This window comes from Catharus ustulatus, chromosome 12 (genome assembly GCF_009819885.2).
Source record: "Catharus ustulatus isolate bCatUst1 chromosome 12, bCatUst1.pri.v2, whole genome shotgun sequence".
Classification (NCBI taxonomy): Eukaryota; Metazoa; Chordata; class Aves; order Passeriformes; family Turdidae; genus Catharus; species Catharus ustulatus.
Genome location: NC_046232.1, coordinates 17,576,299 through 17,591,718, shown reverse-complemented (window position 1 = coordinate 17,591,718; position 15,420 = coordinate 17,576,299). Strand labels below are relative to the sequence as shown.

Below are 15,420 nucleotides of genomic sequence, written 5' to 3'. Positions count from 1 at the left end.
TCTGAACCACACAGAGCCCCCCCAAACCGACCCCAAAGCCCCCCCAAATTCCCCCCAAAATTCTCCAAAGCCCCCTGAATTTCCCCCAAGATCCCCCCAAACCCTCTGCAGGTCTGAACCCCCAAATTCCCTCCAAACCACACCCAGAATCCCCCTACCCTCCCAGGGGATCTGAGCTCCCCCAAACCCCTCGGGGGTCTCACCCTGAAGGCGTCAGCCCCTCGCAGGTTGGTCCAGGGCGAGATTCCCACAAAAAATTCCCGGTCTGGGGAGGGCAGGGGGCAGTTGGGACCCCCTGGAGGGTCAGGGGGGGCTCCCACGGGTTCCAGACTCACCGGTGAACAGAACGTCCCCCTGGTCCAGCGCCGCCGTCTCGTCCGTCACCGACAGCGCCCGGAGCTGGAGCTGCTCCAGCACCTCCCGGAGCCCCCCGAGCTCGGGGGGGCAGGGGGTGACAGGGGGGTCGGGGGGGGACATGGGGGGGGTAACGGAGGGAGGCAGCAGGCACGACCCCCCAGAACCCACAGAGACCCCTGAACACAGAGACCCCCCAGAGCCCCCCGAGCTGGGGAGGGGGACAGGGGGTCACGGGGGGGGGGGAACACCGAGAACGACCCCCCCACAAAATCCACAGAGATCCCCCAGTGCACCCCGACCACCCCTGAAATGTGGGATCCAAAAAGGGGAGGGAGCAGGGCTCAGGGGATGTCAGAACCACCCCCTCGCAGCACACGGGACCCCCAAAATAACGCCCCCCAAATTCCAACCCCCCCCTCCCCATCCTCGGGGTCCCAAAGCAGCTCCAGGACCCTCCCCACAATTCCAACCCCACCCGGTGTTTCTCCGGCGGTCCTATCCCCCCAAACCCCCTCCCCTCGCCCCCCTGTTGATTCCCCCCCCCCCATCCCCCGATAATCCCACCGCCCAAACGCCCCCCAAGCCCCCTCCCCATTTCGCCCGGTACCTCCTCGCCGCGGGGGGGTCCCGGCAATGTCAGCAGTGCCATCCCCCCGCTGATCCCACCCCCCAAGCCCCCTCCCCATTTCTCCTCGGGGGGTTGCAGCGCCCGCACCAGGGCGGGCGTGAAGTGCCCGAGGGGCTCGGACAAGGCCGGGACCCCTCCCCAAAAACGGGGACTTCTCCCCACAGGGGGCCCCCCCCCTCGGCCGGGCGGGCAGTTTTGGGGTAAAACGCGGCGGTTTTGGGGCTGCCCTAAGAGGGTCTCACTGAGACAGAAGAAGGAAGGGGAGCGGGAGGGGAAGAAGAAGAAAGGGCGGAGCCTTCGACCTCGGCGCCGTGGGGGCAGGACTGGGGGGCGGGAGGCGTCGCTGATTAACGTGGGCTCATTAGCGATAATTACTGGCGTGCGGTGGCCACTTGGAAACGTCCCTCGTGCACAAAACTGCACAAAATTTGAGTGAAGATGCCATCAGAGCCGCCCCGCAAGTTCACCCCCGCCGGAAAGCCACGCTGCCAATCCCATAATGCACTGCGGCGGCGCCTACCCATAATGCATTGCGGCGCCCCTACCCATGATGCACTGCGGCGGACCCTACCCATAATGCATTGCGGCCCCCGCCTACCCATAATGCATTGCGGCCCCCGCCTACCCATAATGCATTGCGGCCCCCGCCTACCCATAATGCATTGCGGCACCGCCTACCCATAATGCATTGCGGCACCGCCTACCCATAATGCATTGCGGCCCCCGCCTACCCACAATGCATTGCGGCCCCCGCCTACCCATAATGCATTGCGGCCCCCGCCTACCCATAATGCATTGCGGCCCCCGCCTACCCATAATGCATTGCGGCCGCACCTACCCATAATGCATTGCGGCACCGCCTACCCATAATGCATTGCGGCACCGCCTACCCATAATGCATTGCGCCCCCCGCCTACCCACAATGCATTGCGGCCCCCGCCTACCCATAATGCATTGCGGCACCGCCTACCCATAATGCATTGCGGCACCGCCTACCCATAATGCATTGCGGCCCCGCCTACCCACAATGCATTGCGGGAAAAACTCGCGTGGAAAAATCTCGCGTGGAAAAATCTCGCGTGGAAAAAACACGCGTGGAAAAAACACGCGTGGAAAAAACACGCGTGGAAAAATCTCGCGTGAAAAAATCTCGCGTGGAAAAAACACGCGTGGAAAAATCTCGCGTGATGAAATCTCGCGTGGAAAAAACACGCGTGGAAAAATCTCGCGTGGAAAAAACACGCGTGGAAAATCTCGCGTGGAAAAAAACTCGCGTGGAAAAATCTCGCGTGGGGGGGCTCGCGTGGTGGGGACTCACGTGGCGCACGCGTGGGGTGGCTCGCGTGGAGGGGGGGTTGCGTGGGGGGGGTTGCGTGGGGGAGGGAGCTCACGTGGGGGAGGGAGCTCACGTGGCGTAGTCTCGCTTGGGGGGGGTTAGCGTGGGGGGGGGGGGCTCACGTTGGGGGGGCCCGCGTGGGGGGGGCGGGGGCTGGCGTCGGGGGACGTCGCGTGGCGGTCGCGTGCCGCCATGGCCGCGGCTCGGGGAGAAGGCGGGGGGCTCCGTCCCTGCCTGCCACCACGGGGCAGCGCTGGGCCAGGGCGAGCGAGCCCAGAGGCGGCGGCCGGCCCCGCCGAGCGGCAGCGCCGGGCTGGGCCGCCTGGCCCCATCGGCAGCCCCGAGCGGGCCGAGCCAGTAAACCCCGCCCTGCCGCCGTTCTGTTACTATTTGGCAACTTTGTTGCACGCGGGTCCTCGCTGCGTGCGACAGAGCGGCTTATACTCAGGTGCGGCTTATTTATGGACAAAGAACGAAATGTTTGCCAACACCCAGAGATGCGGCTTATACTCAGTGCGGCTTGTATTCGTGAAATTACTTTGTTACTTTAAGGGCAGAAAATGAAAACATTCAACAAGTTACATAATTTTCTTCTGACTTGAGCTGTACACATTTTTTGTGAAATAAGTTTCATCCAGATGGAAGAGAGAAACAATCTTCTCTTCCTCTACCTGTCCACTGCATCTGCATTTTAGTTTTCTTCCACAGCAGGAGCACTGTTAGAAGCAAATTTTCAGGTTGCCCCCACATACTGTGTTTCAGTTTGATGGTGTTTAATTCTTGAAAATTGGTTTAAAGAGGGATGGATTCCACCACTGAGATTTATTTCTGATCCTCTTGATAAGATGGGCTGTCCAGAACTGATGTGTAGCTTGTGGTTTGAAATGATCTGCATATTTCAAAGAGAAGATGGGTATGGCAGCTTTTCTGTAGGACTTGGTCTTGGTTGGAAGCATTTTTAATTTATTTTTGATAGGCTGGATGTTGTGTTCTGTTAGTATATCTGTAGAGATATTTTTATGAGAATGTAAACTGCATTGTAAAGGCTTACAGAGCATAACATGGATGATTAACATCTTTATAACACTAAATAAACATACCTTATTGTGGCATTTTCTCTATGCTGCATGTAATAATTCACAGTAACTGTGAGATGCCTTGGAACATTTATCACAAGACATTTGCAACAAATCACTGAGTGAAGCTTGAATTGTGGAAGAAAATCTAACTGGTGGCAGGAAGGTCTGAGATACTTGAATGGCTGCTATTCCAGCAGGAATCTGCCTCCCTCCAAAGCTTTAATGCATTTGTTTTGATAAAATTCCTAGAAAAGAGTGGGAAATGCTTGTATTCCATTTTAAAGACGGAGCTGTGGGACCCATGCTGCAGAATGCAATTCAAAGTAGGATTTCTTAGTTTGCTCCTGTATCAGAGTATTTCCACAGTGGAGGTCTTGCAAAAGCAATCTCTTTAAGTGTGTCAGCAGTCTGAAATAGTGACAGAAGTAAGGTGAAGATGACTTTACAGAAAGTACCACTACTTTATCTTAGATATTTATTAAACAAACTCTAATTGCATCTCTCATCTGTAACATCACCTTTATTTAGTTTGTAACTGGGGGATGTGTTTCAGCAATCCAGATAAGGCAGGGGAAAAAGAAGGGCCAAGCTGGATGTTGCTTTATTTTTTCTTCTCTGCTCTGTGTGTAGAATCCTGATGTGCACATTTCATTTAAATAGTTGCACACCAGTGTGGGAACATTTGGCCAGCACAGCCTAGAAAGTAAAAATATAATCCAGGCCTGAGTTGGGAAGGGATCCATGTTTGCCCAGCAAAAGTAGACATTTCATAATCACAATTGCATTATGCTTGGTGCCTAATTCAGCTCAGTCCTGGATTCCAAACACTGTGCTGTGGAATCCTGTGCTCCACTGCCTGTCAGCTTCTTGCAACACTGTGTTTGTCTGGGTGCAGGTGATGAAAGTACTGAGGTTTAGCAAGCTGCTGCTTACAGGGCATGCCACCCACCCCAGCATGTGTAAACCCCCATTAATTGACCTGAAATGCATTTCACCTTGTCTTGCAACTGCAAGATCCAGCACATCAGGTCTTGCAGTTGCAAGGTCATTGTGGTCACACACATCATGATTCACAGGGTTCAGGTGATGTGTGTTGGCAGTAACTCCATCTCTTCTGATCAGGTGAACTTCACTGAATGTCTTGGAAAGAACAACAAGACTGGGAAGGGAGAGAGAGGGAACATGTGGTCTCACAAATCATGTTTGCATTTGAAATAGTGTTCTTCAAAGTTGATTATAAAATGAAAATAAGAGTATGGGGAAGCATGGATGGATTTAACTGCAGACCAGATGTTGACTTGAAAAATGATAACAAAAAACAAAGTACATATGTTTGTGTGAAATCTGGAGAAATGTTTTTTCCTTCAAGGAAGGCATCCATATAGATAAGGTTGCTCAAGTAATGTGATGTGACAGTTGCTATGTCAACTAGTGTTCCCTTCCACACATTTAAATTATTGAATAGCACAGTAAATGTTCTATAAAAACAACTCCTTCCAACATGGTTATGCATCTTCCTGTTTTCCTCAAAGCTTTTAAAAACTTTTCTGACCTTTACTATGTGTCTTGTATGTCTGAACTCTATGCCAAACCACTTTGCAGTTCTTATTAAAGTCAGCATTTGGCCCATTATGTCCCCTTTGTGTGACTCAGCTCCCTTTGTAGCTGCATGTTTCATGGATGTGTAATGGAGCAGTGGCTGCTGCATTTGAAAGCAGAGGGAAGGGTTTGAGGGAACAGATTGAATCCATCACAGAAAGAGTATGAAAATCCCATGCAAGTAAGTGCATAATATTTAATGAATTGAGTCTGCTGCTATAAACAGGCATCTGCCCTTGCGTGCAATTCTTCTTCCTTGTTAACCCAGCACACAAAGTGTAATGCTTTCTGGCACATGCTTTAATAATTTATTGGAAATATAAGTTAGCTAAGCGGAATCTCCAGCCTTAAAGCCAGCAGGAGTGATAGAGTCTGAAACAAAAAGGGAAATTAACCTGTGTGCATCAGTGACATTTGTATAACCTGAGGCTAAACCAGGTAAATGATGAATCCTGTCCTTAATGTCATTGCATTTCTTTGTGTGTGAATTTGTTTTTAACTCACAGATGGTTTTGAGCTTTCTTATATTTTTCCCTAGCTGAGTAGGTTAGAGCTAGTTATTGGAGCATCTTTTAGGACTCAAGACATGTGAAGTCTGTGCTGTTCTTTGCAACATTCTTCCTATATTGTATTCTATCTTTCTGTATAAAAATGGACATGGTAGGTGCCTTATATGAAGATGTTAAAGATACTGGTGTTCTTGAGCAATCCTGAAATCGTGGCCATGCACTTTAGGTGTATGTCACCAGTGTACAGATGCTAAAAGTTCTTTTTTTTGAAATATTTGCTGTTTGACACGTTTGTGGTCATAAATGATCATATTTCTGTGTTTATTCCAAAACCTCATCTAAACCCTTAAAATTTATTCTCTATCCTTTGAAATGACCCCATGTCAGAACTTTTCTTTCTGAACAAGGCTTGGAAGTAATTTCAGTGTCACTGTTGCTGCTGCAAGTCTTTTACTTGTAAATCTATTGGCAGGCAATGAATTCTGTAGATGAACATGTAGGAGTAGGGTTTAAATACTTGTTCCTGCATATGTGAAAAATTGAGGAAGGATGGGAAGAAGCGGGGTGCAAGTTTTGCATCACACCTACAGGAGGACTTGACTTACGTGGGTTGCTGATACACTTTTGCTTCAGGGCAAAGTGTATCTTATTATGTGTGTCTATGTCTGTCTTTTGTTGATAGAAACCTCTCTGTGTGCATTTTGACCTCAGAGAATATCTGTCCATGCAGAGATTTAGGAGTGTGTACTCTAAAGGTACCCATACATAGAAATTCAATCAGGGAGAGCTGAAAAGCTGTTTGATAAAGCAGACATGAGAATTTTTGTGTTTGACTTGCATGAGTGCAAATATGTGCACTGAAATATGTGCAAATATGTGTGTGTGGGCAGGGGAAAGTTTGAAAGAAACTTGAAAACTGTAACCTTTATCCAGGTAGCTCCACTGTCCCAAATGCCACTCAAACCTACTCTGCTACTGAACTTACTATTAAGCAGGAAGTGCTTTATTCATATGAAACACAGGCTGTCACACCAAAGTCACATCAATTCCTGAGCAAAATTACCTTCACTTGATGCCTCGTGCAGTACTGAAAATTGGATATCAAGGGACGTGGAGGTGAAATTGAAATACAATTGTTGTTCTGCTGTCTCACAGAACAGACTGGAGTCAGCTGGAGAGAGGAGTAGATCTGAGGCTGCCTGTGGAGGAATTCAGAACCTACTTTGTATTTGTGGGTAACATGTTCCCCTGTTTGTGTTTCTGTAGTTTTGGCAGTTTATTTGAGCCAGCGTTGGTGGCCTGTGGAAGATGTTGTGAAGACGGCTGATCCTACTAGAGATGGGCTTGTTTTGGTGAGGATGCTATTTTAAACAGTTGCTTTTACCCTGGAGCTTACCAACCAGAACAATTATATGGAATTGTCTCTGGTTTCCTACAGCTCCTGCTCTGAACCTGTGGGATCTGGGCTCTGTGGCTCACCAAGTGCTTCATGTCTCCAGGACACAGTGACATGCACATTGGCCCTCTCTAAACAATTCTGTGCATGCAGTTTATGATTCATCTGTGGAATTTATTTTCTTTAGGTTTTTTGTTTACCCTCACTGCCTACTAAAGGAATAATCATAAACTGAATTAGTACATTAGCAATAATTTCTCACATTAACTGTCTGGTGGGAGGTGTTACTACCCTTTGGAACAATGTCTTATCTATCTAGTTAAGATTTTTTTTCCCCTTGGATAATGCTTATATTGGATTCATTTATGAAGTGGTTGCTGTTTATTAATTTCTATATCCATAATTCTTCTTCCAATTAAATTATTTTAATAAGATAGAACTACTTTTTCATAATTTGAAAGATTTGGGTAGCCTGTAGTCTGTTTTCAACAAAAAAGTCAGATGCCTGCTGCATATGAGCTTTGTGTTGCCATGAGGTTATTAAGTCAGTTTTGTTTCCTACCCAGCCCTCAGTATCTTTGGTCCTTAATGATTCCATTCCTTTATCATCTTTTCCTGTCACACAGAGTTTAATTATTTGCAGAATTAAGTAGGCTTTTTATGGGTAACTGAACTGGAGGGATTTTGAGATACCAGAAGACCTTGGAGCATGAACACAGGCCTTCAGGCTTTCAAGCATCTCTGTATCAACAGAGAATGAAAATAATGTCTGAAAATAGAAATCTTACCCCCTCTAGCTCATTGCTAAAAGGTAAATTGATTTGTGGAAATTCTCACTTCTTTTTCAGCATTTTCAACATTCGTGTGAAGCTTGTTGGCACTATTTTTTACCTTGATGGTCAATATAATCTTGTTCCTTTATATTCCTCCATCTCCCTCTCCTGTCAGTTGTCTCCTAAGGAGCCCAGCACAGAATAATTGTTTATATTACTAGATTATAGCTGGTTGGGACAGACTACTCTATGTTTTGCATAGTGTCTGTCTCAGTAAGGTCCTGGCTCATGAAATTCTTTGATGCTGTGGCAACACAGTTAAGAGAGGTGACCAGGCCACAGAGTGAATCCAATCTTCCTTCCACTTTTCAGAAGGATTAGATTGCCTTGATCCTGCTTCCAAATCTGTGACTGGTTCACTGTGACTGCAATCAAGATACTTCTGCTGCTTTAGAATTCCTCTCTGTGACAACAAGAGATATGTCAAGCTTTATAAATAGTTACTAAACTATTCTATGCCCTATGGATAGAGGGTGAAACACTAGGAAAAACTGTTTTTGTTATTCTGGCTGAACCAACTCAGGAGGTATTTTCCCCAAATTAAGTGTACATGTTTCCTGACCTCCTCCTTCCCAGCCTCTTTTGATTTTGAAACCTTTTATGAGATGCAAAATACTATTCTCTGCCTCATTTTTCTTTGGTCTGTTTTTGTTTGTTCTCCAAGGTCCAGACATTTGGAGAAAGGATTGTCCTCTTTGTTCTGAACTGCATTATTTTTGGAATGCTGGAAGGGAGTTCAGCTAATGATGCATTCTTTCTACCTCACTCTGCCACCGAGCGTGCCAAGATACTCTGGAGAAATGGTGAGGCTGCTGCCTTTTACTCGGTCAAGATGAAAGGTAAGGTCATTTTAGAGACACATTTCCACTGGTTCCTAATAGCTAGAAATGTAATCCTTTTGTTTATCTTTTAGTATAAATAATCCTGGCTCTCATTTACATTTTTATGTGAAATCTCCCTCAGAATTAATCGGGGGAACAAACCTTCCCAGAATTTGGAAGCCATCCATGTTACTTTCATTTAAACATGATAGTTCCAAACCCTGTTCTGATCTGAGGGATTGGCTTACTCCAGTAAAATGTGCTTTAATGCAGCCAAGTAGGAGGTTGTACATCTAGGAACAAAGAATGTAGGGCCTATTCACAGGGTGGAGGAAGGACTGCCTCCTTGAAAGGAGTGCAGTTCCCAGTGGAAAAACATAGTGGGAGCTGGTGGTGGCAGGAAGAGGAAGGATCCTTGGATGTGTGAGGAGCAGTGGCTGGGTTGTGTAGAGGAAGGTGTGTGCACGAGATCAGTCCTGGAATGCTTTGTGCAGTTGTGGTACTCTCAGTTTAAAGGATGATGATTAATTGATTTAATAATTAATTGATTAAGTGGCATAGAAAAGAAACACAATCTGTTTTAATTCTTTAGGGATACTTGATTAGCTTTAGTAAAGGTCTTTTATTAAACACAAAGTCTGTATTAATGCAAATAATTGCTGTTAACCAGTCTGGAATGGAAGAGTATTGGAATAACTCCAGGTATGCAGTTGAGCCTGTGCCCCACGTGGGAGCTGGTTACCAGTCTGTGTTTAGGATTCATGGGAATCACCTTGATACCAGCAGCTTACACAGAGAGAGTGGGATCTTTGGAAGTAAAATATTGTCCAAGTCAGGACTTGATAGCCATCCATCCAAAATGGGAGAAAAAGAAACAGCTGGAGAGATGGCTTGTTTTGGATTCCAGAGGACACTCTGAAGATGCCTTCTCTGCTGCAATCCCAAAGGCCAGCAGCAATAAGATGTTCTGCTCCTTGGCATGGAAAAATCCTGATACACACAGAGGTGTGGCTTGCACAGCACTGTGCTGGTGCTGCTGCACCATCACTGAGGAATCAGGACTCAGTCCATGATCAAGGAGTGTCTGCATCTCTGATTATGCTGATGAGCTGGTTTGTAATGGCAAACACAAGTACATTTTCCTTTAAGTCCATAAATATTCCTGAGCAAAGCTTTTGGAAAGAAACACTTGTAGGGGCTGTAATGATTCATGCTTCAGTAAAATAAATGTGCACAGTAGTCTGTTATGGGTGGAGTATTAGCCAAGTTGAAACTGTTTCTGAGTAAGTTGAGAGTCACAGTTTGGTTTTAAACCAGGTCCACATAAAATACAAATCCTTCAAGTCCAGCTTTGTCAGCATCTGCCTTTTCTTGCCAGTGTTTTTTTTTCTCTGGGCAGCTATATTTGTTAGTTTTTGGCCTGTGTCACAAATTACTGCAGTCTTTTGCCAAAGCCTTTTCGGGAAGCTTGAAACTGATTGTTTTTGCTGCTTTTTGCTATTTGATGTACGCATTTAGAAAATAATTCCTCTTTCTGAAGTTCTGTGATCTCAATTTCATACCAGCCATGCTGTGGCTGATTCTATTCTCTCTAGTTTTAAGAAGAGCCCTTGATTTATTAGGCCCAAAGCAGACTAAGATAAATATCTTCACTTAGAAGCTGTATTTCACATGGTTGTTTTGCATATTTTTATAATTTATTTTTTTAAATCATAGTGTAAGTTCTTTTTGCTTTTACTGTCCTGGTCAGAACATTTAGCAGAGGCAGCTTTAACTACAGGACTTTATATTGTGCTGGACCTCTATTACAGCTTCTGGTCCTAGGAAAAAATTATTTTCCTTTGTGCCCACCATGTGATTTGATTCCCTTTATTTCCATGCTCTGCAATTACCTGACCATTCTTTCCAGTTTGATTTTCTTCACTGGGTAATTGAGATTCTCATATTGATGTTGTATTTAACTGTATTTCTCATCTGTGAATTTTCCATTATCTACAGCATGACAAAAAACATGCTTCAGTGGAGGCAAATAAGCCAGAAAAAGTCTGTGGAGCATGGCTCTTTCAAACATAAGTCTTCTGGGTGAATCACAGAAGTGGTGACCAAGGAACAGAGAGTCTCTTCTATCTTTGCTACAGATTTAATGTGTCGTTATGCAAACTAAATTTTCAATGGACTTCAGTGATTCCAATTAACTGTCTTGGCAATATTGTAATGTCATTTCCATTTACCAGTTCCTAGGTGGCCTGTACAGAGTGAACTCGGTAATTTTGGTCCAGTTCCATGCTTCCATCCATCTTATGACCATCTTTAACTGGATCTCTTTTAATAGTCCAGCTAAGGAGGGACAGATGGTCTCGAGCACCTGCCTTGCTCAGATGCAGTAGTCACTGCAAGTCAAGGCTTTGAGACAATTTGGGCACTTCTAGCATTGGTCACCCTGCACCTGTTATATAGACAAACACAAGTCTCATTCTTCAAGGCTATCACTTTTCATGAGCATTAGACACCTTTATTAAAGCAAAATTTATTCATGACTGCACAGATCATCAACTTGGCCTCTCTGGAATGTGCCTATTCCTGTCCAATGACAGGCATGCAGCATTTACCACTGGGTATACTAAAGATTGATGAGATGTACTAAGCCACTAATGAGGCTGATAAGACACTTTGTCACGTGCCAAGATAAATGTCTCCAATTTTATCTATGTCAGCGGCTTCCATATCAGACAGCTGAGCAGTTAGACCTCACTAAATGGAGCTGCTTAAAGGTACAATAGGAAATCATAGTTCCCTCTTCCTGTACCTTTCTCTGCAGGCAGCAACCTGAAAATGAAATATTTTGCAGAAAGCCTTCAGATAGACACTTGAGGTTTGGAGTCTGTTTTATGTTGTTTAAAGTATTTATTTGGTGCTCTGCGTGAAAACCTCCGAAGGAATGTGTTCTGTGTAGTGATGTAGGATTAATTACCACGGTTACTGACACTTGTTTCTTGTGCAGTGAGACCATGTAATTCCCTGAAAGTTTTTCCTTTCTTATTTACTGAGGACTAGTAATTACTGAAAATGCACTTTACCACCTTCCCATACATGCCAGGAGAATGTAGAAGATTCATGATGCAAATAAATCAATAAGGAAGTTGGAGGATGCAGTGAGCCAGGAGTGTCTTAGTGCTTTTAAGAACAAACCAGAACAAAATCCCTTTTTTATAGACCTTTTTTTTCCCCCCTACTGTTACATATTACTGTGTCTGTAACACATAGGAGCTGCCCAGCTGCAGACCAAGCTGTCTGTGGTATGAAAAACAAAAAGAGTCAGATTGTCAAAGCTTGTCCCTTCCCTCCTGACAAATCTTAGTAGTAAAAGTGTGGAGTGATGTGAATCAAACCAGCCTTAAGCTAACTGCATCCTCTGGGAATGCTGTAAACATACAGGTATGTCAGGAGTAAATGCATTGTTGGCTTCTCATTCATTCTTTAGAAATGCTCTACAAGTCAGAATTTGTGAACAACTGGCTGCAAAAACTCTTCAGCAGATGTGGAGTAGACGAAAAAGCACCCCTGGCCCAATCTTTGCTTTTTTTCCTACACCAGAGCCTTAGAGATGGTCTTTGGAAGAGGCTTCCTGAGCTCAAATTCATTTCTTACCTTTCTTCATGCAAGCCTTTGGAAATTCTTTGTGATAAGTGTGGCCCAGGTGCTGCTCTGTAGAATGAGATCCTTGAAAAGATAACAGGATTTTAGTTTTTCATTGATTACATGTATTTCTTTTATAAAAAAAAAATAATTCGGCATTGAAGTTAACCTGACAGATAATTAGCTGAACTCTTGTTGAATAATTGCTTTTGTCTCCCTCTGTTTGCTAGCAATAATATTTTTAATGTGCATTTCTGAGGCGGATTGAAAGTTCTGGCTGTAATGAAAATGAAATGACTACATACCAGTCCAGACATGAATTCATTTAATTTTATTGAAGCCAGAACCTTTGTTCCCCTTCTCACATACAGACTCACACAATGGGTTGACCTTGGGTTCTGCTCTGCAGAAATATTCCCCACCCTTTACACAAGTGCTCAGCCTGCTCCAGGCCTGTCCAAACATGTGTGTGCCAAGCCAAGTTGTTCAGCAGGGAAATAGTCAGTGTGCACAACCTTGTTTTGTTTGGGTCTGTTGGATGTGGGGACCGGATTGTTGTTTTTTTTCTGGTTTGTGGCTCTTTGGGAATGCTAATGGCTGTCTGCTTTCCTGCCCTTGTAATATCTGTTTGCCATTTTGCTGGCTCCTAAGTTGGTCATTTGGCACTCGTGACCTAACCAAGCAGATCAAAGGCTTTCAAAGGGCAGACTGCATGAATGCTTCCCTCTCCATCACCAATGCCCTTATTTTCCCTGTCTCCTCCCTCACCTCAAAACTTTGTGTGTTCCAGCAGTGAAACAAACCTCTCAACCAAATGTTTGAGAGCTCAGTGGCCACCTCCGGGCCACCATTAGCTTACAGTAACCTTGTGCTATTTGATGGGAAACAGGGACAAAGTGGCCTTTGTTCCAAAGGTTGGTTTGTTTGTTTATTTTATTTCAAATGCCTGTGGGCTGTGACTCTCCTAATGTGTTTCCCAGGGACAAGGTGAAGAATGGCTTCATGGTTCCTTTATTTACAGTGCCTTTAGACATGACAAGTTTTTGTCATCTTCTCAACACAAAATTAAGAGCTCTGACATAAATCACTCAGTTCCTGGGGTTGCTGCACAGCATTCTCATCAGGATTTATAGGAGACAGACTATATGAGATAATAATAAACTTAAAAGAGCACTTGCAACATGCAGAAATTCTTAAAGACTTCATGAGGAAAATTTTGTCCCTTAGAACGTATGGTGCAATTCTGCTGGAATTTAACATCTCTTTTGGGTTGGCAGCTAACAATGGGACTGGGGATATACTCAATTTTTTGGCTTCTGACAAAAAGAGTAACTACCCATCATGTGTTACAAGTATTGAAAGGTTATAAACACCACCACAACCCACCCTTTTCCAACAATGTGCTGGAACATGTGTTTGAAGTTAAGCATGCACTTTGATTAAGCAGGAGTGAACCAACTTAATCAAGATGTGAATGGATGGTTATGTAGCTACAGTCTCTTGTTGGATGGCTCAGTCTGTGAGATTTGTATTCTTGCTAAATGATGAGCTTGACAAATCAGGGTTTAGAATTAAACATAGTCGTGTATGCTGCGCTGAATTGGCATCCTTGAAAAGAGAGGAATGGAAGTCAGACCTGTCCAGTGTTGGTGAAAGGTGCTGGACACTAACTGAAGGAGCAGAATAGACCCTGGTTTGAGACAGCTGTGGGAATGTGACAAAGAAAAAATGGACCTGTTAAATAAAAGTCTTTTATTGGAATTTAGGAACATGCATTCAACAGGATGCTGATGAAACTGAAATAGGTGAAGTGATGAAAGCTTCATGTCTCAAGGCACTGCAAACTAGCCTAAGTCAGGTTCACTAGGAAGTAGTAAGAAAGATAAACCAAGAAGGTCTTAAGACTTAAGCAACAAAATATGAAAATGTAACCATTTTCTATTATTAAGGCCTGGCTATCCATTTGTATTTAACCTGCCTTATACTCAAAAGCAACATAAAATCTTCATAAATATTTTCTAAAAATGAAGATAAATCAACAAGGTTTTTCTATGGGGACCTTCTCCTATACATAGGTGGTTAGTGAACTGATGTTGGTCATTCATTTCAGGACTGAGTGCTTATGCTGTAAAGTAGTTTGAAGTTCTGTTTTTATGATATTGTGCACTGAATGGAAGTGCAGCAATAGGACCCTAGGTTGGCTAGGGTGAACATCAAAATTTTGGATACTGAATGTCTGTTCTTAATCAATTCTCTCTTGACTCCAGTTTGAGTTTACCATTTGTGATTGCAAAATAAATCCCTTGGTTCTGTGTTTTGGGGTTTTTTTGACAATTTTCACTGAGAACTAGTTTTAATAGTTTGGAGGCTTGAGTCTGTATTTTGTCCACATGTAGAGCATTATGTCATGACCCCATGATTTCAGTTAACTGACTTAATGTGTTTGTTAGCAAGAATTGACTGTCCTTGAGTGAAACCCCTGGTTTAACACTGATAGTGATAGTTCAAGTGATGGAATAGAAGCACCTACATGTGAGATAAATTATCACTCAGTAGAAATGGAGTGACTTACAAAGGAGCTCTTACAGTGCTTTCTTAAAATGCATCACTCAGTTGTTTATTTAAAGGAGTATACTGACATTATATTCAGAATATTTATGTCTCTTTGGATTTAGACCATTTACATCTTTTCAGGGAGCTTTCCTATATACATTGGCTGTGTACCAAGATTCTGAAGAATCAGAGTCTGGAAAAGACACTGGTGGGACCTGTCAGCCACGTGTTAGGCAGGTCCTCTCCATTTCATGGCACAAATCATCCTCCTGGAAAGTGCTTTACTGCCTGTGCAAATAGATTTTAACTGGGATCATCCTCACAGCCTGTGGATAGGTACCAGGGCAGTGTGTGTGGCTGAAATCACACAGCACTTAGTGCAGCAATACCAATTCTGTTTGCAAATGGATGTGTTTTTCCCTGTGTGTTTTCAGGGAGCCTGTGTGATGGAGCAACCAGTCAGTGTTACCTGCTGCCCGTTTTGGATACTATATTTGTCCAGAGAAAGTACAGAAGAGGTGGCCTAGGGATGAAAATGTTGCATGATTTCTGTCAGTCTTTCCTGGCTGAGGATGCCTTGGGGATCAGCTGCCCTATTTCTGCTGCCATGTATCAAGGTAAATCCTTTGATGTGGACATGTTAGGTAAGGGTCATGTATAATGTATAACTTTC

General features: G+C 44.3%; 1 protein-coding gene across 3 annotated transcripts in view; it reads left to right on the top strand.

Annotated features, from left to right (window-relative positions):
* The window catches only part of LOC117001863 (protein FAM169B), a 51,885-nt gene that overhangs the window by 29,958 nt on the left and 6,507 nt on the right, over positions 1-15,420 (top strand). For all 3 annotated transcript variants that reach the window (XM_033070519.1, XM_033070520.1, XM_033070521.1), the window contains exons 4-6: positions 6,775-6,860; positions 8,402-8,576; positions 15,182-15,364. In XM_033070519.1, the coding sequence (XP_032926410.1) occupies positions 6,775-6,860; positions 8,402-8,576; positions 15,182-15,364 (444 nt within the window). The remainder of the gene's footprint in view (positions 1-6,774; positions 6,861-8,401; positions 8,577-15,181; positions 15,365-15,420) is intronic.